At 42.4% G+C, this 24692-nt stretch overlaps 1 protein-coding gene across 2 annotated transcripts in view; it reads right to left on the bottom strand.

The window, feature by feature from the left end:
* The window catches only part of TXNRD2 (thioredoxin reductase 2), a 169251-nt gene that overhangs the window by 40078 nt on the left and 104481 nt on the right, over nucleotides 1-24692 (bottom strand). The window contains exons 12-16 of one of the 2 annotated variants that reach the window (XM_040416326.1): nucleotides 13549-13685; nucleotides 10065-10160; nucleotides 9678-9770; nucleotides 3722-3793; nucleotides 3325-3422 (exon numbers count right to left, since the gene is read on the bottom strand). In XM_040416326.1, coding sequence (XP_040272260.1) covers nucleotides 3325-3422; nucleotides 3722-3793; nucleotides 9678-9770; nucleotides 10065-10160; nucleotides 13549-13685 — 496 coding nt within the window. Of the gene's footprint in view, nucleotides 1-3324; nucleotides 3423-3721; nucleotides 3794-6084; nucleotides 6584-9677; nucleotides 9771-10064; nucleotides 10161-13548; nucleotides 13686-24692 lie in introns of those variants that run through there. The other variant, XM_040416327.1, reaches the window with a different exon arrangement.

Raw genomic sequence — 24692 nt, 5'->3', positions numbered from 1 at the left:
GGCTTATGGCTGACATGAGGGGCTAATGGGGGGCTTATGGCTGACATGAAGGGCTAATGGGGGGCTTATGGCTGACATTGAGGGGCTAATGATAGGCTTATGGCTGACATTGAGGGGCTAATGGGGGGCTTATGGCTGACATTGGAGGGGGGGGGGGTTGATCTGAGCCATTGGGGGTCTGATCTGAGGTCTGATTAACATTGGGGGTCTGATTGCTGGTCTGACCTGAGGTGTAATGAAAAATATTTTTTTCTTATTGTTCTCCTCTAAAACTAGGTGCATCTTATAGGGCGAAAAATACGGTACAGTGCAGCAGAGACCAGTGCAGCAGAGACCATAGTAAGTTTATATAGTCATTATATAGTGTTATATATATATTTTTTTTATTTTATATTTTTGAAGAAAAGGAAACGCTGATACGAGTGCTGCCTTCTCTGCATTGTTTACCTGCTCGCCATCACAACCGCAGCTAGAGCAGGTGTAATAAAATTTTAGCAATCCTATTCATTTCTATGGAACGGCTCCTTCCTGGTCACTTGAATAAGAAGGAGTCGTCCCATTGATGTGAATGGGGACGGCTGAGATGTAATTAAACCTGCTCACCTCTGCGGTTGCAACGGCAAGCAGGAAAACTATGAAGAGAAGACAGTGCTTGTACCAGTGTTGCCTTCTCTTCAAACAGCTGTTCGGCAGGGGTGCCAAGAGTCGGACCCCCACAAATCTGATATTGATGACCTATACTGAGAATAGGTCATCAATATAAATAAAGCGAACCACCCCTTTAAGGAAGGCAAGATAGTAATGTTTTACACTATATACAAGTATAGAGCTTTTTATGCATGTCTCTTTAAATCAAGTTATTGAAAGCAACATTAAAAACATATCTACAGAACAAGTGTTCACCTTCTCTTTTTTAATGCGCCTGGTATTCCGATAGATATCAGATCTGCAAATGAACTAGTTTGCAAGTTACACTAATACTAAGGCTCTGTTTACATTGGCATTCTCCTATTCTGTCAGGGTTCGGTTGCTCTTTGACGCCAAAAAGTCTGCAGCGCTATTCTTGCCATAAATTAAAAAAAGCAACAAAAAAAAAACAACCTCGATGGCAACCTGACGGGTCGATTATAACTTAAAGGGATTAGTCAGGATTTTTTAGAATCCATTGAAAAATTGATCTGTCATAGCTATCTTGGCTCCATTATGAACAGAAGCCATGACACTAGCGTGAACAGAGTCTGCCATGATGACTGAATAATTTGATCTAATTAAAAAAAACATTTGTGAACATACAGCAAGTACACATAACTAGGGATGAGCGAATCGATTTCGGATGAAACATCTGAAGTCGATTCCCATAAAACTTTGTTCCAATACTGTACGGAGCAGGAGCTCCGTACAGTATTAAAATGTATTGGCTCCGATGAGCCGAAGTTATTGCTTTGCGAATTCACGCGAGACTTCGGGTAATAACTTCATAAATTCATTTGTACTGTAAAAAAACATTTCCCGAACTCAGGTTTGGTTCCAAGTGGTACCTTGGAACCGAACCAGAGTTCGGGAAATGTTTTTTTACAGTACAAATTAATTTATGAAGTTATTACCCGAAGTCTCGCGTGAATTCGCAAAGCAATAACTTCGGCTCATCGGAAACAATACATTCCAATACTGTACGGAGCTCCTGCTTCGTACAGTATTGGAACGAGGTTTTATGGGAATAGACTTTGGATGTTTCATCCGTAGTCCATTCGCTCTTCGCTAATTATAACACAAATGTACAAAACTATAAAATCCCTGATTCCAACTATACCATGACAAATAAAAAGGACTTATGGATTAGTACTTTTGATAATGTTCACACAAAAGAGTTTTTATAAGCTGTAACTGTTGGCTGTACAATACAAAAAATTAAGAAAGTTCTATAGCCAAGTATTTATTTGTGTCTGTCCCCGATTTCTGATGCACATACTGCAGAGAGTATCCACACCAGAAACCACATATAACTTGACACGTGGTTTGGATTTTAATTCCACAGGAAGGTGATTTATGTTACGGATATATTCCTCAGATTTCACCCTTTGCAATGCAGAGGGTGAAATCGTTGGCAAATCCGCAGCATTTCCACACCTATATCTGCACAATTAGGTTTTTTTTGGTGCGGATTTTGCCACTGCCTATTCTGGACAGATATGATGCAGATTTTCCGCTACATGTGGCCATACTCTTATGGGTTAAAAACTTGTTACTAAAAGCCATGGCTGTTATAATGAATCAAGACCATTTAAAACAAAACTTCTAAGAAGCTATTTCTTTTTTTTTTGCAGGGAATGGTAAACATGTTTCTAAAATGACACATATGAACAAGCTTTGAGTGAATTTGTGAAGCTTCACAAGAAGAAAGACATACTTGAAGTAATCAATCTTCAGCACTTCAACCTAGAGATAATGTAGGACAAGGCTGTGGTATGTTTTCATAATTATCAAAAACTATGTAGAAGTCAACTGCAAACTAAAAACTATTGATTTATGTAGTCTGATATAAAGGGGTGATATATGAAATGCTCTATGCCAGTTTTCTGATGTAAAAATGTTTTTGAGAAAGTTTCTGTTTTTGATAAAAAGTTGGCAGAATAGGAGGGTCATGGCCTGCAAGGCCCACTAGATTTAAGATCTTACAACGGATACAAGATAGAGCTTACAACGGTTTTCTGGCGCAAGCTACAAGTTATTAGGTGGTGTACATTTCAGATTTTGGTGCACAGACGTGCTGAGATGCACCAAAATTAAAGGGGTTTTCCATGCTTTTAATATTAATGACCTATCCTCAGGATAGGTCATCAATATCAGATCAGGATGCCGACACCCGACACCCCTGCTGCTCAGCTGTATGAAGAAAAGGCACACGCCATGCTGTCTCCTGTCTCTCTTCTGTTTGCTGCTATGTCTATGGCAGGCAGGAAAAGTGACAGGAGACAGCCTTCTCTTCATACAGCTGATCAGTGGGGGTGCTGGGAGTCTGACATTCGCCGAACTGATATTGATGACCTATCCTGAGAATACATAAATCAATATTAAAAGCCTGGAAAACCCCTTTAACAGGAGGCTTTTATTAAATTTGGCGCATCTCATACCACAGCAAAATGGATCAAGGCTGGCTTTAGTTAAATTTCCTCCAATACCTTTTCTTTTTTAATTTAAAATTAGCCTTTCTTCAGGAGAATTTTTCTTGCTTTGCGTGTTACATATTCATTTTTGTGAATTATGAGCACTCACTCTCAACATACCACAACTCATTGAAGCTTTCCATTTATTAAACATACATACTTTATTCCGAGGGCAAATCCTTGGATGACTTCTCCAGCATTTGGCCCAATGAAGTGAAGACCCACAATTCTTTGCTGTGACCCCTTAAGACAAATCATCTACGATAAATGGATAAAACAGATGTTATCAATCACATTTTCAAACAATAGCTATAGTTTTATAAAATAAACTCACTGGTATTCACATTTCTTGCCATTAACCTTTAACACCAAAGGTATTTTGGTCTTTGTAGAGCATCACTGTTTGCCAATTAATTTCATAACGTGTTTATATAAGTATTAAGCTGTTTTTCTGTCACAGATTTCCAAATCCATGTGACTTGTAAATAATGGCCTCCCTTGAGGATAAAACCATTAGACATATCTTACAACTTGATTAGAACTTAGGATGTTCTTACCTTAATATAACATTGAGATGCATCTCTTCCAGGAAGTGTAAACTCCAAAGGTTTGTAAAATGCATGGAAGACCTAAAATACAAATATATGGCAGCAACTCAAAATTTTGTTCTATCAAACCTGTGACCTTATGAAGAATAACCTTCAAGAAAAATGTGCAAATATCAAGGTGGGGAGATATCAATCAAGCCAGGAATGTAGATGAGGAGGTTGAAAACATGGCTGTTCCCGATCTGGATGCCACCCAGATGACTTCTTTATGGTCATTTACATATCGGGCACAGTATATGATAAAATGATTCCTGCAATTTGGCTAGATCATTTTTAGAATACAGGGGCAAGTTAGAAACATTATCAGGTCATGCAATAATACATGGAGGCAATTTACTGGCTAAGGGCTCATGCACACGAAGGGCCGCCATATGCGGAGGCAGGACCCATTTACTTGAATGGGTTCCGCGATCCGCATCCGATGGCCCGTTGATGATGCATATCAGAACAAAAACCAAGCCATAAGCAAGAAAGAACTACCTGTAGAGCTCAGAGATAGGATTGTGAAAGTTCTCAAGAGCACTGTGGCCTCCATAATTCTTAAATGGATGACGTTTAGAACAAGGACGTTTAGACCCACCAAACTAAACTGGGGAAGAAGGGCCTGGGTAAGAGAGATGACCAAGAACCCAATGGTCACTCTGGCTAAGCTCCAAGGATCCTGTATGCAGATGAAGAAATCTCCAGAAGGACAACCATCACTGCAGCACTTCACCAATCTGGGCACAATGCACCAATCTGAGTACCATGGCAGAGTGGCCAGAAAGAAACCTTTCCTCAGTAAAAGACACATGAAAGCCCATCTGGAGTTTGCAAAAAACACCTAAAGAACAGTGAGAAATAAGATTCTCTGGTCTGATGAAACCTAGACTGAACTTTTTTGTTTCAGTTCTAAGCGTCATGTCTAGAGGAAACCAGGCACTGCTCATGGATCACTTATCCAATACCATCTTTACAGTGAAGCATGGTGGTAGCAGCACCATGGTGTGGGAGTGTTTTTCAGCATCTGGAATAGGGAGACTGGTCAGTGTTAAGTGGAAGCTAAATTGAGCAAAGTGCAGAGATATTCTTAATGAAAACCAGATCCAGAGTGTTCCTGACCTCAGACTGTGCGAAAGGTTCAACTTCCAACAAGACAATGACCCTAAGCACACAGCCAAGACAACACAGTAATGGCTTAGGGACATCTCTGTGGTTATCCTTGAGTGGCCCAGCCAGAGCCTTGACTCAAACCCAATAAAACAACTCTGGAGAGACCTGAAAATGGATGTCCACTGATGGTCCCCTTCCAACCTGAAAGAGCTTGAGATTATCTACTTTCCCTCCAACCTCCAAGTAGCCATCTTCTACTGTCCATCAGGCCCTGCTACTGCCTTTCTTAACCAATAATACCTTGTTTCAACAATTCCTCTCAGAAAACTTCCCCACCATCATCATGGGGAATTTCAGCAACCCTTCTGACACATGCAGGTCAACTGACCCCAAACTCCTTACTTCCTCCTTCGGCCTCACACAATGGTCCTCCACAGTCGCCCACAGAGATGCACACACTAGACCTCGTTTTCACCTGCCTCTGCTCCCTATATAATCTCTCAGACTCTCCTCTTCTCTGACCCCAATCTTCTTGCGTTCTCAACCATTCTTTCTTCAACTTAACCTCCAGTCCTGAAAACTAGCACACTCTTGTAGGAACCTCAAACATCTCTATTCGCACACTCCACGACACACTCTCTCACCACTGTCTGCATTATCTTCCCTTAAAGGGTTTCTCTGGGAATTAAGAAGATAAAAGTAGTTACATATTACTTTATTATAAGAGCTGCCTCATCCTCCTCTCTGCTCTGCTTATCAGAGGTTATGATCTTCTGATCCGTCTCTGGGGAATGGAGCTAATGAGAAGACATGAAGTACAAAGAGGAGGTGGGGATGTAGTAATGAGCAGCAGCTCTTGTATGCAGTCTCCATTACCAGAGTCTGTCCTATCTGTCATCTCTGCATTTCATGTCTTCTCATGAACTCCATTTCTACATAGATTCAGTTGTATTCAGGATTATAATCCCTGACAAGCAGAGCATAGAGGAGGATGAGGCAGCTCTTTAGCTCAGTGTTGTGAAGTAACGTGTCCTGCTGTGTGATTAGGACAAGTTTTGTGTGTACTAATAGGAAAGCGGCCATTTTATTTCTCCTAATGATTGCTCCCCAGACAAAACGAGCCGTTATAACTAATGAAAGTTATTTGGGAACATATTTATAATAAAGTAATATTTAAGTATTTTCATTTTCTTAATTCCCGGAGAACCCCTTTAATGAGGATAATGGTGGGTTTCCTGTGAACGTTCATTCCCGACAATCTGCCCATCTGAAGATGAAGGCGAACACCCAATGAACCCAAAACGCTTGTTCATCAGGTGAATCTGTCATTCCTGTAGGCAAGAAAATGCAGCTGCATGAGGATGAGAGATTGCAATAATCGGCTGCTCCTCGGCCCATGTAAATCCACCATAACACAGTTACAAAATTAATTCGGCTCTCAACTCAGTTGCCATCCTCACACACACCAGAACTCATCAAATCAATCAGCAACCCTGGCACAATCACCAGACAAAAAACTGAGACAAGCTTCCAGAGTCGCAGAACGACACTGGAAGAAAACCCACTCCAAGGAACACTTCATCACACACAAACAAGTTGTTCTCAACTTCAAGTCTGCACTCACCTCTTATAAACAGGACACCTTCAATACTTCCTGGGTGTTTCCCCTTGTAGATTGTAAACTCTCGCAGACAGGGTCCTCTACCCCTCTGCACCAGTCTGTTAATAAGTTTCATGCACGTTGTACTTGTGGTGTTTTATATTATGTGTGTATAACACCCCCACTCACATGTACAGATGTAGTAGAGTTAACACACATGCTTCATGAGACGTGTTATCTAAACTAAATGCGTTAAGCAAACACCTTTAATTGCTTTTCAATGGCTTTTGTTTCAAGATAACGCGGTGAGTTAAGAAATTTGAGTTAAGTTTGTTTGTTAACCCTGCTACATCTGTACTTCGCCATGGAATTAATGGTACTTTCAAATGAATAATAATAATAATAATAATAATAATTTGCAGAGAATAATGGCAGAAAGTCCCCCAAACCAGGTGTTCAAACCCTGTGGCATCATACCCAAGACTGGAGGCTGTAATTAGTGATGAGCAAATTGAATTTGGATGAAACATCCGAAATCTATTCGCATAAAACTTTCTTCTGATACTGTACAGTATTAGAATGTATTGGCTCCGATGAGAGGAAGTTATTGCGCAATAACTTCTGAAATTAATTTTTACTTTAAAAAACCATGGAAGCGAACCCGAGTTCGGGAAATGTTTTTTTACAGTACAAGTTTTATGTGAATCGACTTCGGATGTTTCATCCGAAGTCGATTCGCTCATCCCTAGCTGTAATCACTGACAAAGGTGCTTCAACTAAGAACTGACTAAAGGGTCTGAATACCTATGTCAAAGCAAGATTTCAGTCTTGTTTTTTTTCCAATAAATTAGCAAAGTTTTCGAACATTCTGTTTTCACTTTGTCATTTTACTTTATGTGCAAATTAATAGGGGGAACTTTTTTTTTTTTATTTTAGCACAAGGCCACAATATAAAATGTGAAAAAAGTGAAAGGGTCTGAAGACTTTCCGAATACATTGTATGTGTTACTGTACATCCTCATGGGTAAAAGTGGAATAAAGAGACTGAAGGCAGTAAAATAATGTGTTTTTTCCTTTATAAGGTTCTTAGCTTTTCCACAGATTGATGTTTAACGAATGCATTCCTAAAATTATAACTGATAATCACTATTTGAGAGATGCACTGTCTACATAGAGCAGGTAAGAAAGTATTTCATCACTCACTTAACCTGATATTTTGAACATGAAAACCACATTAGATGTTCTTTGTACTTTGAAGGCATCTCCAAAGTGATCAGGCAATTTCTGGTTCATTGAAAATATAAGAATCTTCAAGAATGAACCTGTGGGAAGCTGAGAGTGCGCTGCAGCCACAGGCAGCATAATTCTGCACCAACCTTTGACTCACCATTTTCTGCTCTGCCCTCTGCATTTTGCCTGAGGTTCAGTGCAGTTCTGGATAGTCTCATTATAGTTGTTGAAAAAAATGTCACACAGGCCCTGCAGCTGTAGCTCTGTCACAGACTGTATCCAGGTGTCAATCATAGAAATGGAACTGGAGAAGGGGCAGGATAGATGACATTTTTGTCATATGTAACCTTGCATATGGATTAATGGATGGTTCATAACATATATGGGAAAATGATAATGGCAACACTGGCAACATATATATCACTGCAAACTTAGACTTCAGCATTATACAACGTTATTCACATCTGCTCAGTGGCAGACTGGGAACTTAAAGCGGCCCTGAAAAAAAATAACTAAAAGTGGCCCCATGTTGTAGGCAGGTAAAAACTGACAGAAGGCCGGGCCAACAGAAGTAGACAGGGCCAGCAATACCATAGTGCAGCACAAAATACCCCCAGCAGCACCAAATGACACAGTGCAGAACAAAATACTGCTACACCTGCCTCAGTATACAACTGTACCACCGCCCTGAGGATGGCAATACATTTGATTGCAGGAGGGTAACTGTGTGCGCCGGCCAAGTGCATGAGAACCTGATGCTCTTAGCATTAATTAAATGGGTTGGCCACTTTCTGGTGTTTGTGAGATGACTATATGGTACTTACTAATATTTCCTTTGTTGAAATTCTGCACCAAATTCTATATTTCATAAGGTATGGCCGCTGATGGAGAGTCATGTGACCAGACAAATCCCCTCCATTCATACACTTCACCTGCACTAAACTACCAAAAGAACAAGTGCAGATGGCAGGTGCAGTGTATTTGAATGGAGGAGGCATCGAATGGAGGTGGTTTGCCTGGTCACATGACCCTCCATGTGGACAACACAAAGGATTTTGTAAACAAAGGAGAATACCTTATGAAATAAGGAAAAGGGTGCAGAATTTCAACAAATTTAATGCAGAGAGGCTGAAAGCATCAGATGATTATGTACCCAGCCGGTGACTGTGAGGAGAGCACGGTCGACCTCCTGAGCATCAGCCCACTGGGAAATTTCCTTGTAAGACCTATGGCCAGTCCGCCCCTGCATCTGCTGCAAATTTCAGGACGGCTAACAGCATACCCAGGGATAATGTACAGATGTCTGAAAAATATGAAGGGTATATAATTGACTGGCCTGATATTTCATCTTATTACATCTATAAAACAAAAAAAAATGGAATGGGAGATAGGATAGATATCTATGTAATGTATTTAGTTTGACCGAAGCTGGGTGCATAGTAATATACTAGGTCTATGTTGAGAGGAGATATTTAGGTATATTTTTATATAGTGCACTACATAACATTACTGCCTATAGAATTCACGATATATGGAAACTGTCAATGTTACAAGAATTGGAATGATGCGCTTTTTGTTATTGAAATTTCCAATAAAAAGAATGAAAAAAATAATGAATTACTGCCGCCCACACCACAGTATGAAAATGTATCATTGTCCGGAGGACAGCAATACAGTTGAATGCAGGAGGGCACCGCCGGCCGCTGGCCAGTTGCATAAGTGTCTGATCTTTCTACATTAATTAATGCTGAGAGAATGTACCTGGCTGGCATACTGGCAGCCATGAGGAAGGCTTGGGTGGCCCCCCTGGGCATCGGCCCAACTGAAAATTTCCCTGTAGGGTCTATGGCCAGTCCGCCTCTGACTTGAGCCAAACACATAATATCTTAACAACCCATGTAAAACAACCAGTGAAATGTTCATGGGAGGAACTTATCAAATACAGTATACTAGAAAATTGTGACAGAAAACACAAATATTAACCTCAATAGCATCCTCTCCATGTATTTCTATGGCTTTTTCTTCAGACAGACCTACGCACCCATATTCCAGAGGTGTGAATACAGTGGTGGGAACCTGAATTAAGAATTTGAAGAAAATATTTAATGTTACTCAGATGCAATACATAAACTCTAGTGAATATGAAGACCCACAGTCCAATAAAAATCACTCCTACATTTGTAAATGGTAAGCAAAATGCATGGATGAAAAGTCATGTATATCTAGATACATTTCTATGTAATTGCACATAGGGTGCTAGAGGTATACAATTATTCAATAATAATATGTGCAGTATATAGGGCTTAAGGTGAGCTGGAGGTACAAAAAAGGAATGAAAGAAAACGGATACAAAATCATGAATCTACTTACACTGTCATAATCCATTAGTTCACTGGAATGCCTGAACAAGCGACGCGCCAAAAGCTTTCCAGCAGCAATGGCTGTTGGCGTCAGCTCCGGGCGACCCTGCAAAATAGAAAATCCATGTTCTAGCACCATGTACAGTAATTATGTCAGATCTGATTACCATGCTAGATAATATAGGTGACTGCCCTCTAACCATCAAGGTGCACCCAAAAAGTGCCGAAAGATGAAGAAAACACACACAATATAAATTAAATACATTTATACATCTATACTAGTAAGATGTACACTGCATAGGGTTCAGTTATTCTGCTGTGACTACTACAACTCCTCGCCGCCACTTGGATAGGACATGGCTGGCAGCCATCACTACAGCAGGAAACATAAGTTGTACCTTGGCATTCAAGCATTGTAGAGCGTAAAAAGGCAGATAAAAGATGAATGCGTTAGTCCAGGGCTAATAGTTATGCAAACATCCTTGCAGATACTGCACTCCAGGACAAAACAATGGCATCTCAATCTGTATCAATGGGCTCCCCCTGACAATATGAATGAGGGGCTATTGTGCTGATTGGCATTGATTTTCTTCACTATTGACTAGAACACATCCTGAGGGAATATATATTATATCCTGAGGAAGTCAAAGTATCACTTATTTATAGGGAACCTGTCACTAGGAAAATGCTGTATAATCTACATGCGACATGGCATAGAACACTTGAGGAGAATGACATCTATACTTCAATAGCTGTCAGCTAGACGACAGCCTTGTCTCCCGATCCCATATGTATACATGTTCAGCTCAGCCAATTGTATATGTACTGCCAATGGGGAGAGAGGAGAACACCACTGGCAGACACTTCTGGTTGGCGGCTTATCTTCTGGGAGAACAAGAGAATTGGGCGAAAATATTCACTTCATCTCTCCTCCAACATCAGCTGTGGGGGGAGTGTCGGGAGCTCCCCACACACATTAAACTGTCTGGCTGACAATACACTAATATGTAATAGTGCATCTTGGAGTACAATGGACACTCCTAAGGCCAGTATGTCATTTATTGAGTAGGTCCACCCAATGGACTCCTAAGATCATATTAATCAAAGATTTAAAGGGTCACCGAGTTCTAGTAAAACTTGGTCATCGAGACAAAAGTTTTCATTGGTGGGGTTTGAGTGCTGAGATCTCCACCGATCACTAGAATGAGAAGAGAGAAGCACACCATATCACACTCTCTCCTCGCTGCAGAGGATGGAATCCAGACAGACTCACAGACTTCTATTGAGCCCATCTTCTGCAGTGAGGAGAAGGAGTATGATATGCGTGGGATTCCCTCTCCTGGTTCTAGTGAACAATGGGGGTCTTAGTGCTTAGACACCAATGCCATCGCTCGTCCCCAAACAGAATCAATGTTTGTCGGCAACAGGGTACAGTTTAGATAGCACAATCTGCTGCCCGCAAACAATGATTTAGGTGACCGCACAAACGATCCTATTACCCGGCGTTTCATACATACATCGGGTAATCAGCTGCACCTTTACACCGGCAGATCATTGCTTACGAGCGGTTCTATGAACGCTTGTTAGCGATGATTTGCCTGATGCTCGGGCAGTGTAAAGGGGCCAGGTAAAGACAGGTAATAGTTAACACCACCAGGTAAGACCTGGCATTGTTCTAGGGCTGTAGGGAATATGAATTCCCTCAGCAGCCTTGCATATTATCAGATCACTCCTGTAGCTATAGGAAGCAATTCTGATAATAAATTCTCCAGAATATCTATGTAAAGGCCCCTTCACACTGCCCGAATACGAATGCTTATTAGAGATAATCTGCCGGTGTAAAGGTGGCGCCAATTACTTTATGAACAACCAAAACACTAGTTTACTGAGTAATAAAATTGTTGCTGCGGACACCTAAATAATTGTTTGCCAGCAACAAAAATAGCAAGCTTCATTCCTGACAAACGTCTGCTCCATTGAGTAGTATAAAGGGGCCTTTACTCAAACTCAATGGAAATGTCTATCTTCTATCTATGGTTAGCATGCATTTGAAAAGTCTTCAGACCCTTTCACTTTTTTCACATTTTGTTATATTGCAGACCTGTGCTAAGATTCCTCCGTCAATCTTCACTCCATAATGATAATCCATAATCCATGATAAGAAAGTGAAAACAGCATGGACATAAGTATTCAGATCCTTTGCCATGACACTTGAAATTAAGCTCTAGGGGCTTCCCATTTCTCTTGATCATATTTGATATGTTTGTACAGCTTGATTAAGTCCACTTGTGGTAAATTCAGTTGATTGGACAAGATTTAGAAATCCCCCCCCCTTCCAGTCTACATAAAGACCCAACGCGGACAATGAATATCAGAGCAAAAACCAAACTATGAGGAGGAACTACCTGTAGAGCTCAAAGACAGGACTGTGCGGAGGCACAGATGAGGAGAAGGGTACAAAAAATTTCTCAAGAGCACAGTGGCCTCAACAATTCAATTTAAGAATTCATTTGGAACAACCATGACTCTTCCTAGAGCTGGCCTTCCCACCAAACTAAGTACTTGGGGGAGAATTGCTTTGGTAAGAGAAGTGGCCAATAATTCAATGGTCACTCTGGCTAAGCATCAAAGATCCTGTGTGCAGATGGGAAAAACTTCCACAAAGTCAACCATCACTGCAGCAGCTCACCAATCTGGGCTTCATGGCAGAGTGGTCAGAAAGAAGCCTCTCCTCAGTAAAAAAATAAATAAAGCACATGAAAGCCTGCATAGAGTTTGGAAAAAAGCACCTAAAGGACTCAGACCGAGAAGATAAACTTTTTGGCCTCAATTCTAAGCATCATGTCGGTAGGTGCTCTGGACCATAGTCTGGGCCAAAGGTTTACCCTCCAACAAGACAATGACCCTAAGCACACAGCCAAGACAGCATGGGAATGGCTTCCTCTGTAAATGTCCCTGAGTGGCCCAAACAGAACCCTGACTTAAACCCAATAGAACATCTCTGGAGAGACCTGAAAATGGCTGTCCACCGACAGAAGAGAGGATCTTCAGAGAAGAATGGTAGAAAATCCCCAAATCCGGGTTTGCAAACCTTGTGGCATCATACCGAAAAACACTAGAGGCTGTAATCACTGCCAAAGGTGCTTCAACCAAGTACTTATGTCAACACAATATTTGAGTTTTTCTTTTTCGATAAAAATGTAAAAGGGTCTGAAGATTCTCCGAATGCATTGTATATAAAACATGACATATAAAACTATATAAGCATATAGTGTTTTTTACTACATGACATATAAAACTATATAAGCATATAGTGTTTTTTACTGGTTTCAGCACAGTAACGAAAATGCTCTGCAGTGAAAGTGCCTGGTTACGGCACAACTGCTCCAATTGACTTGAGAAACCCCTTTAAAGTTATATCTCTCAAGTATCCTAAAGAACGACATCAGCAAAAGAGACAAACTATTTCGTTTTATCAATAAATTATACAATACCTCAGTGATGTCACCAATAGCATATATATTGGGGACTGATGTGGCTTCTGAATCATCCACAATGATTTTCCCAGACTCTGGTTCAACAATGACACCAACCTTGTCTAAATTCAGAGACTTTGTATCAGGGGCACGACCTAAAGAACAGAAATAGAAGTTGCTAGAATTTTTCCAAAAACGTATGGGTAAGGTCACACAGAGTTTATTTCTGTGGTGAAAAATAAATGGAGTGGAATATGCTTTAAAATTTGACTGTTTTTTGATCCAACACATTTCAGCGGAAACTTTGGATATTGATTTGGCGCAGATGCCACACCAAGAATGAACATCTCATTTCTTTTTTTCCGCATTGTGGTGTTTAATAGAAGTATGTCACCCGCAACCTTCCCTATCCAAACACATAACTGTGGTCCACCTGATTAAAAAGCTTTTTCTTTTGTTGATCTGAGGCTTCATTCACGAGTTATGATACTTATATGCAAATTAGGCATTTGGTGTAACAAGGGTGTCACCCTTGCTCTTGGTCCACCCAAGCTCCGCTCCTTCTTTAGCCAGCCCCTTCCAAGCTGCTTTGATTGACAGGGCCAGGCAGTGGCCAAGCTGCAAGGAAGAGGCTGGCCACAGAAAGGAGTGGAGTGTGAGTTCAATAAAAGCAATGGTGGTGCCCTCATTGCACCAAAGGCCTAATTTGCATATAAGGAAAAAATATAACTCAGGAATGGAGCCTCGGATAAACAAAGGAAAACAGTGCTTTAAAGGGAACCTGTCATAAATTTTATGTCGACCGTACTGAGGGCAGTATAAAGTAGTGACAGAAATGCTGATTTCAGCGGTGTGTATTTTATGAGCTAAAAGTAAGTGGTTGCCGAGAACCAGCATCATAGTCATTGCAGTCCAGGCCTTGAAAAGAGTCAAATCTACCTGAGAAGTGTCATGGTTATTCAGAATCTCCTGCTCTCCCTGCCCACATACTAATGATTGACAGTCTTCTACCTAGTTTTCTCCCTTTCTCTCTAGGAGAGAACTGCCAATCATCAGCAGATGGGGAGAGCAGGAGATTCTGAATAACTATGACTCTTCTCAGGTAGATTCGACTCTTTTCAAGGCCTGAGCTGCAATGATTATGATGCTGGTTCTCGGCAACCACTTACTTTTAGCTCATGTGTGCTGAAATCAGCATTTCTGTCACGGGTGGCGTTCCGTGGGCATTCCGCATCACGGATGCGGACCCATTCACTTGAATGGGTCTGCAAATCCGGAGATGCAGAATGGTACGGAACGGAACCCTACGAAAGCACTACGGAGTGCTTCCGTGGGGTTTCGTCCCGTACTTCCGTTCCGCAAAAAGATAGAACATGTCCTATCTTTTTGCGGAACGTGAATGGGTCCGCGATCTGCTGCGGCTGCCCCACGGACTGTGCTCGTGTATTGCGGCCCGCATTTTGCGGGCCTCAATACGGCAACAGGGCGCACACGCCAGTGTGAAAGAGGCCTTATACTGCACTCAGTACGGTCAGCATAAAGTTGATGACGGTTCCCTTTAATCACGCTGTGTAAATTTACATGCAGTTTTCCCAATGAAATCAATGGGAGGTGGATTGCACATGTTTTTGTGTGGATTTTAGGTGAAAATCCACACCAAAAACGGACAAAACTACATACCAAAAATGCATTTGTTGCTATAAAAAAAAAAGCCAGCAGTTTTTCTATTTATTTATTGCAGGGCTTCATAATATTAACCCCTTCAAGCCCAAGCCAGTTTTCACCTTCCTGACCAGGCCTGTTTTTGCAAATCTGACACGTTACTTTACGGTGCTAATAACTTTGGAATTCTTTTACTTATCTAAACTATTCCGAGATACATTGAGGGACATTTACTATGCTCTTTATGCCATTATTATGGCAGAAAAAAAAGCAAATTATGGCGTACACCATAATTTGATACTTTTTAAGCCTCTCTCTACTTTTCCCGACGGGTTTCAAAAAGGGGGCAGGGCTTAGCAGGGGGCGTGGCTTCTCACTGTCCACTGCATGTACTATATCTTTCGCCATAAAGTGGTGGAAAGTATAGCTGAAGTCTAGGCCAGTCTGTAGATGGCTTACACTTCAGTATCTGGTGCACGGCAGGGCAGAGATGCGCCTAATATATTAAAAGGCGTCTGCCTCTTAATAAATTAGGGGCATCTCACACCAGTGCAGGGAGATCAAGACTGGCTTGTGGGTAAGCCTGTCTTTATATATCTCCCATTGTATCTCATGTTAGCGGTAAATTTGGCTTGGTATGTTTTACCTTTATTTATAAAAAAAAATAATAAAAAAAATTCTAAATTTACAGAAAATGTTGAAGCATTAGCAATTTTCTAAATTTTAATTTCTCTGTTTTAAGAAAGATAGTAATACCTCATAATATAGTGATTAATTATGTGTCTACTCTATGTTGGCATCATTTTCAAAATGTCATTTTCTTTTTTAGGATGTTAGATGGCTTAGAATTGTATAAAAGTACGTTTTCAAATTTAAAAAAAAACCTCTAAAACTGAAATTTCACCCCTGATGAAGCCGCAGGCAGCGGCCATACGCGTGGGGCTCTGTTCCTTCCACTTTAACCAATTGGTGAGACCAGTATCTATTGGAATGACCAAGTTGGAATTTGTATATTATTTCATATAGCACTAACTTTTGCATATGTTGCTGTGATTTTTTTTTCAAGTTTACAATATTTGACATTGATGTCATACAGAGTTGTTGCACTTCTAGGATTCATCTGCACTTTAAATGCACTGGTCACTAGTAATTTTTCATGAATAGATTTTGCCTGATTCAGGTACTGGATATTGGGTCTCACTATAATACATTAGCTTATTAGGGGTTCATTGTATTGAAGATGGGAGGTAAGGGCTTACCAATTATTCATTCTGCATACTTCCCGTGTAATTGTTTTTAAAGTTTTTTTTGTTTTCAATATCAATACATTTTAGGACTTAATCATGTGACCTTTTGGTGTGCGCCATTTTTCCATGTGCCCTTTATTATTATACTTGGTTGTGGTGTTTTTGCACATGGGCAGCACCCTTTTCTTTTAATTGATATTGTGGTGCCTGTTTTCTTTTACTCTAATGGAGCAGAAGGGTGAAAGCTCTATAAGACCCTTAACCTGGAATTTCTAAATGTTTCACATCCATAGATACAAAAGATAATAATGATACTGCCATATTTCCATGCAATATTGTCCAAGCATGTACACCATTGTATGGATGATTCTTGTTAACAACAATGGTGAAAGCATTGCGCTTCTGTGATGTGTAATCAAGGAGGTAAGGTATTTAAAGTGGATTAATTCAATTATCAAGAAAGAGCCTGTTTATTTGTGAACTACAATGAAGTGTGTGGTGTCCTGCCAAAAATGCAGGGTTGGAAACCCCACGGATATGCCCAGAGGATAAGAAATGAACAAAAACAAGGTAATCTTGTTGGCAAAATCATTAAAAAGCATCATTGTTTCAGTTTTTTCACTTGAGCTTTCGTCTTCCCACCAAAATGAGAAGTAGACACATCTTCACCTGAATGCTTATATATGCCGGATCTTCACTCAAACACAAGGTATAAAAAAAGGAATATTTACTTGGCAGAAATACATATCTTTTGATGTGCAGGCCAGATGAATTTGGAGCAAACAAGTGGAAAAACATGGCTTGTCAAAGCTGACCAAAATACATCAATAACAAAAATGATTCCATAATTTCCTACATCTGTTAGGAACGCAGGGACCCTCACACCTTCCTCCTTCTCACTGAACATAACAATGCCACCTCGGCATGCCTAGATTTGGACTTCTGCATATACATTTCAACTGCTGAAACCAACACTTCCTCTGGGAGCTCTGACTCAAGTTGTCGGCACTTGGTTATCTGTCTGTCTTTCCTCCTGTCATCCCCTAGGGATGGAGATCTGCTGTTCCCTCTCTGGCCGTTGTTCGCCAGGCTGATGCTATCAAGCAGCAAAAATAATAAACCTCCAGGACCTTATCTTGGCTCGGATGTGAAACAACTTCCTACCGTTGTAGCTCTTTGTGTATTGAGAGTTTAGGTCTGGATGTTCTACAAATGGATAGTTAATGGGGTCTCCCTGCTTTCCTCTCTTCCTGCTTGCATGAAGCCAAAAGTTGGCTTAGCACGCAAAGGCAGGGATGAACTCCAATCAGTGCAAAAACCACCAAGCCCAGTGTGCTCTGACAAAAACAACAGCTGAGGTTATCTATGCCACAGCACTTTGAGTTTTCCGATTTACTGTCTCCACCTGTGATCAGTCTGCATTAATCACAAAAAAGCCACATGAAACGTATTCCTAAATTGTTCTCTTGCCTTCTTAGCCCATTCTCCTGGACATATCAAAGTGCAATTAAAACATTACACCACTGCTAGACTTTAACTGGCAACCAGCCATTCTGGCTCATGTTCCTCAACTAGGATTACATTTGGCAATCAGATTTTGTATCAGATTTGTTAACATTTGGTAAATGAGACCCCAAAGCCGTTAGTCAAGATGTTAAGGTTTTAAAATGCTCAAACATTTTCACATGCAACCTTAATCCCCTGACTCCTGAGTCTGGAGGTTTTTTTCACCTCCTGTAAATCAATTTTTCCCCAAGATCTAGAGGTCCGGTCTCTGTAAATTCATGGAGATGATGTCAGAAAACCACTTGGCTGTTTCAGACAAGTTTAATATATAGCCCCCCCCCCCCCCCCAAACCCCTTCAGTGCTGCAGGGTGTGGAAGGGGTCTACTCATTTCACAAAATCACCATCCGGAGATAGAAATATGGAACTAATATTCAAATCTCAGCAATATCACATGAAAATAAATCCACACAGATGCTTTAAATCAGTAAACCATTTATAACGTTAGAGCTGCCATAAACAGCCAAATCCTGAATAAATATAAATAAATGGCTTCTTCAGCACAGTCTGGGTCAGGACGGAAAACCATGCATATGTAATGTTCAGTGTCCTGAATGCGTATGTAACAATGCCAGTATACGTGTTTTCCACTGGAATTTTATAAAGATGCATACAACAGACTACTTTCCCTTAACCCTTTCATGCCCAGTGCCGTACATGTACGGCGCTGGGCGGGTGTTTAACCTGTTAGGGACACATGACGTACCGGTACGTCATGATGCCCTGGTACTTAAGGACACATGACGTACCGGTACGTCATGTGTATTTACGGTCATCGCCGCGCGGCAAGCGGTGATCGGAAGAGAGTGCCTGCTGAAATCATTCAGCAGGCACTCTGTCACAATGCCGAGGGGGGTCCTGTGACACCCCTTTCCCCCGTTTTAGCAATTGCAGCAAACCGCAGGTCAATTAAGACCTGCGGTTTGCTGCGTTTCCGGGTTATTCAGGTCTCTGGTGACCCGATAATCCGGAATAGGATGGTGATCGGTGGTGTGATAATACACCACCAATCACCATCCTGCGATCCTGAGAGGTGATGGTGACATTAACTCCCCCCAGCTTTCCTCTCCTCCTCCATTCTGTGTCCTGGAGCGAGGAGAGAGAGAGAGCGTCGGATCTGTGCCCAGCACCCCCATCTCTGCTCAGCACATCTTCTGACCCTCCACAGTGCCATCTGGCACTAAAAAGTACTTTAGGGACAGGTTAGGCAAAGGTTAGGTTAGGCAGGGATATTCAGGGAAAGTTTAGGGGGGAAAAAAAATGTTTTACTGTTGCATCACCCTGATCGTGTGTCTGGGGTCCACAGCACAGCTGTGTGACCCTTGTCCCCCTGCCCGCCCACACACAATTTTTTTGGGGGGAGCAAGTGTTTTGTTTTTTTGCGTACGCTGAATGTGGCCAGCACTCTTAGCGTCCGGCCACTGTTAGCGCATCGCACACCCCACCGCTGATCAGCGAGTTTAAATCATTTAAATTTTTTTGCCTTTTTTTGGGTTTTCACATTTTTTTTAAAATTTTTTATTTTTGTTAGGTTTAGGGCAAAGTCCGCGAAAACCCGTGCCCCCACACACACTAAATAAAGTTTTGCACGCACGCACGCACGCACACACACACACACACACACACACAAACTCCCCTATGGCCCGCCGGATGTTCTCGGCTGAGGAGGCATATGCCCAGCTTGCCTCCGACTCCTAGAGCCCCAGTGAGGACGAGGATGACCCCACTTTCCTCTTGTCATCCGCGTCCTCCTCATCATATAGCGATGATGATGAGCCCCCAAGGCGGCGGTGGCGCTGCCAGGTGGAGCAAAGGGACCGCCATGCCAGGGACCCTGTGGCCCACACTAGTACGAGTAGATCTGGTGCTCATACTAGTTTTCCGGCCCACCAGATAAGTCCACCGGAGACGGATTCGTTCTTGCAATGCATTTTGTGAGATGGATCCGCATCCGGATGCGTCTCACAAATGCTTTCAGTCACATCCAGATCGGCGGATCCGGCAGGCAGTTCCGACGACAGAACTGCTTGCCGGATCACACTGCCGCAAGTGTGAAAGTAGCCTTAGTGTTTGTGTTTTTTTTTTATCTATTAGGCCTCTTTCAGATGGGCGTTGCGGGAAAATGTGCGGGTACGTTGCAGGAACACCCGCGATTTCTCCGCGCGAGTGCAAAACCTTGTAATGCGTTTTGAACTCGCGTGAGAAAAATCGCGCATGTTTGGTACCCAAACCCGAACTTCTTCACAGAAGTTCGGGCTTGGGATCGGGGTTGGATAGATTGTATTATTTTCCCTTATAACATGGTTATAAGGGAAAATAATAGCATTCTGAATACAGAATGCTTAGTAAAATAGCGCTGGAGGGGTTAAAAAAATAAAATAAAAAATGTAACTCACCTTAGTCCACGTGATCGCGCTGCCCGGCATCTCCTTCTGTCTCCTTTGCTGAACAGGACCTGTGGTGACGTCACTCCAGTCATCACATGATCCATCACCATGGTAAAAGAACATGTGATGGATCATGTGATGACCGGAGTGACGTCAGCACAGGTCCTGTTCAGCAAAGGAGACAGAAGGAGATGCCGGGCAGCGCGATCAAGTGGACTAAGGTGAGTTAAATTATTATTATTTTTTTTTTAACCCCTCCAGCGCTATTTTACTATGCATTCTGTATTCAGAATGCTATTATTTTCCCTTATAACCATGTTATAAGGGAAAATAATAATGATCGGGTCTCCATCCCGATCGTCTCCTAGCAACCGTGCGTGAAAATCGCACCGCATCCGCACTTGCTTGCGATTTTCACGCAACACCATTCACTTCTATGGGGCCTGCGTTGCGTGAAAAACACAGAATATAGAGCATGCTGCGATTTTCACGCAACGCACAAGTGATGCGTTAAAAAAACGCTCATGTGAACAGCCCCGAAGAAATGAATGGGTCGGTATGAACGCATTGCACTCGCACTAAATCCGGACCCATTAATTTCTATGGGGCTGTGCACATGAGCGGTGATTTTCACGCATCACTTGTGCATTGCGTGAAAATCACAGCATGCTCTATATTGTGCGTTTTTCACGCAACGCAGGCCCTATAGAAGTGAATGGGGCTGCGTGAAAATCGCAAGCAAGTGCGGATGCGGTGCGATTTTCATGCATGGTTGCTAGGATGAAAGTCTATTCACTGTATTATTTTCCCTTATAACATGGTTATAAGGGAAAATAATAGCATTCTTTAATACAGAATGCTTAGGTCAATTGAGGGTTAAAAAAATAAAATAAAATGTACTCACCTCCTCCAATTGATCGCGTAGCTGCCGGTCTCCTGTTCTTTCTTCAGGACCTGTCAAAGGACCTGTGGTGACATCACTGTGCTCATCACATGATCCATCACCATGGTAATGGATCAATGGACCATGTGATGAGCTCAGTGATGTCACCACAGGTCCTTTGACAGGTCCTAAAGAAAGAACAGCAGACCGGCAGCTACGCGATCAATTGGAGGAGGCGAGTTCATTTTATTATTATTTTTTAACCCTCATAGGCACTGCGACACCAATCTTTATTATACTGGGGTGTTGGGAGGGGGGGGCGCACTGCGCCACCAATGAAGATAACTGACCTGTTAATACAAATACAGGAGGCGGGTGCCAGAATCAAATAGCCGGCACCCGACCTCTATGACAGGGAGCTGCGATCCGCTGCAGTTAACCCTGCCTTTGGGGCAACATTTTTGGAGGCCTATGTACCTGGAAGGGAGGTCGCGGTTGATAAGTCTCTCATTGCTTTCAAGGAGACTCCTTTTCCGCCAGTATGTTCCCTCTAAGCGGGCGCAGTATGGCGTGAAGCTGTACAAACTTTGTGAGAGTACCTCAGGGTACACTTACAAGTTTTGTGTGTACGAGGGGTGAGATTCCCGTATTCAACCCCCAGAATGTCCCCCCACTCTGGGTGTTAGCGGGAAACCTGTGTGGGACCTTATGCACCCACTGCTAGATAAGGGTTACCACCTGTACGTGGATAACTTTTATACTAGTATCCCCTTGTTCCAGTCCCTCGTCGCCAGATCCACATCCGCTTGTGGGACCGTGCGGAAAAATCAAAGCGGCCTCTCTACCCTCCCCCTCCAGGTACCTATCCTCAGGGGTGAGACCTGTGCCCTACAAGTGGAAACCTGTTGCTGGTCAGATATAAGGACAAGAGGGATGTCCTTGTACTGTCCACAATTCACGGTAACTGCATCACCCCTGTCCCTGTGTGAGGTACCGTGGCAACGGTCCTCAAGCCCGATTGTATCGTCGACTACAATAGGTATATGGGAGGAGTTGATCTCTCTGATCAAGTCCTCAAGCCATATGCCATGTGCAATAAGCCTAAGACGCATTTTTTTACCCCCAAAGTGGGAGGAAAATGCCCCTGTGTCTTATGGGGCGAATACTAATGAACGCTTACATTATGGAAGCGCTAACTAGCACTGGAGGACCGGGAAGCGGTGAAGGCTCTGTACTCACCACTTCCTGGACTTCGCCTGTCGGCTGTGAAGGCTGCGCACAGCGTGAGGGCCCTTTGTGACCTCACGCTGTGCGCGCCAGTTCACAGCACAGCCGACAGCAGGAGGGAGCCAGTGCGCTGGCAGTGAGGAGCAGCGGCGTCTAGTAGCAGGAGAGGTAAGTAATTTGTTTTTTGTTTTTCATCTGAGGCAATATGGGGCTGATAAAGAGGCAATGGGGGCTGATAAAGAGGCAATGGGGGCTGATAAAGAGGCAATGGGGGATAGCCAAAAGAGGCATGGGGGCTAATATGAGACTGGGGGCTGATTTGAGACCAGGGGTCTGATCTGAGGTCTGATCTGAATGGGGTCTTATTTGTATTGGGGCTCATATCTGAGGTCTGATTGGGGGTCATTCACTTTTGGGTGTGAGCTGAGGTCTGATCTGAGATCTTATTGGGTTCTTGTTAACATTGGGGATCTGATTGGAGCTGTGATTTGAAATCTGATTACTGGTCTGACCTAAGGTCTAATGAAAAATATTTTTTTCTTATTGTCCTCTAAAAACTAGAGGCGTCTTATGGGCCGATGCGTCTTATAGGGCGAAAAATACGGTATCTCTATAAACAACCTTAGTTTCCGGTTGGCTTTAAAATATTTTAAAATAATAATTTAGAAGGTAGCTGTAATTTTGAAATGTATTTCTTTTTACCTTTATTGCTCCTTACTAGCATTCTCGGCTGTAGTCACATGACCATGTCCATTCAGCTCTTTCTTATTTCCTGTCCATGGGCCTGTCAAAGCAGCATCGAGGGCAGTGATAGGGGAGTGCTTAAGTAACTAGCTGGGCGTTGAGGGTGGTACAGTGATAGAGAAAGTGCATCATGGGTTTGGTGGGATATAGCAACAGGAACATACAGGATGTAATGAACCAGAGTGGTTTGTTACATGATGAATTGGGACAGGAGAATCCAATTTTTAAAATAAAAAAACTAGCCTAGGGAAGATGTTCATGAGGTACACAAATACATGAGCATATATGATAAAAACCTTATTAGAGGAGTTTTCCCGGATTTTACATTATAGCTTATCCTAATGACTCAACATTGTTCCTCCACTGCAGTACCTGACACTGTGGCACCTTATACCTGTGGCCTTGTCCTGTAACCCCTTCATTCTACAAACTGGTTGTCTCACTGAGGGCCTTGTCAACAAATTAAGATAATAGAACGCACAGGAATCAATTGCAGTGTGGTTCTGCGTGGTATAAATGTATTTCTAAACGCCTGTTCATTGGGTAATATGATCGCTTGCGCTGTCACCTATATCATGGTTTAGAAGGCACAATCTGCTGCCAGCAAACAATTATACTGTATGGGGATGGACTATGGCATTAGCAATCACTACTATCCATACTGTGGAGGAGATTTCTGCATGTAAATGCTGTGGTCTCCATCATTGACCAGCAAGCACTTCCCAGGAAGGAACGGTTCCTTCCCAACAATCGTATGCGCAATCCAGCAGTGTAAATGGGCCTTAAGTATGTCCTACCTTCTGGAAGACAAAAGCAACTTTCAATACAAAATCAAGTCAAAGGCCCCTTTCACACGGGCGAGTATTCCGCGCGGATGCGATGCGTGAGGTGAACGCATTGCACCCGCACTGAATACCGACCCATTCATTTCTATGGGGCTGTTCAGATGAGCGGTGATTTTCACGCATCACTTATGCGTTGCGTGAAAATCGCAGCAAGCTCTATATTCTGCGTTTTTCACACAACACAGGCCCCATAGAAGTGAATGGGGTTGCGTGAAAGTCGCAAGCATCCGCAAGCAAGTGCGGATGCGGTGCGATTTTCACGCATGGTTGCTAGGTGACAGTCTATTTACTGTATTATTTTCCCTTATAACATGGTTATAAGGGAAAATAATAGCATTCTGAATACAGAATGCTTAGTAGGTGATCAATTGAGGGTTAAAAAAAAAAAAAAAAAATGAACTCACCTTCTCCTCTGGTTCGCGTAGTTCCCGGTCTCTTCTTTACTTCTTAAAAGATGAACTATCGGCTAGGACCTGTGGTGACGTCAGATCACATGCTCCAATCACATGGTCCATCACCACGGTGATGGAGCATGTGATCTGACGTCACCAAAGGTCCTTTAGTCCACAGCTCATCATTAAAGAAGTAAAGAGGAGACCGGG

The sequence above is a fragment of the Bufo bufo genome, chromosome 2 (genome assembly GCF_905171765.1).
Source record: "Bufo bufo chromosome 2, aBufBuf1.1, whole genome shotgun sequence".
NCBI classification, from domain to species: Eukaryota; Metazoa; Chordata; class Amphibia; order Anura; family Bufonidae; genus Bufo; species Bufo bufo.
Note: the sequence above shows the minus strand (reverse complement) of the source record. Positions and strands in the feature narration are given on the sequence as shown.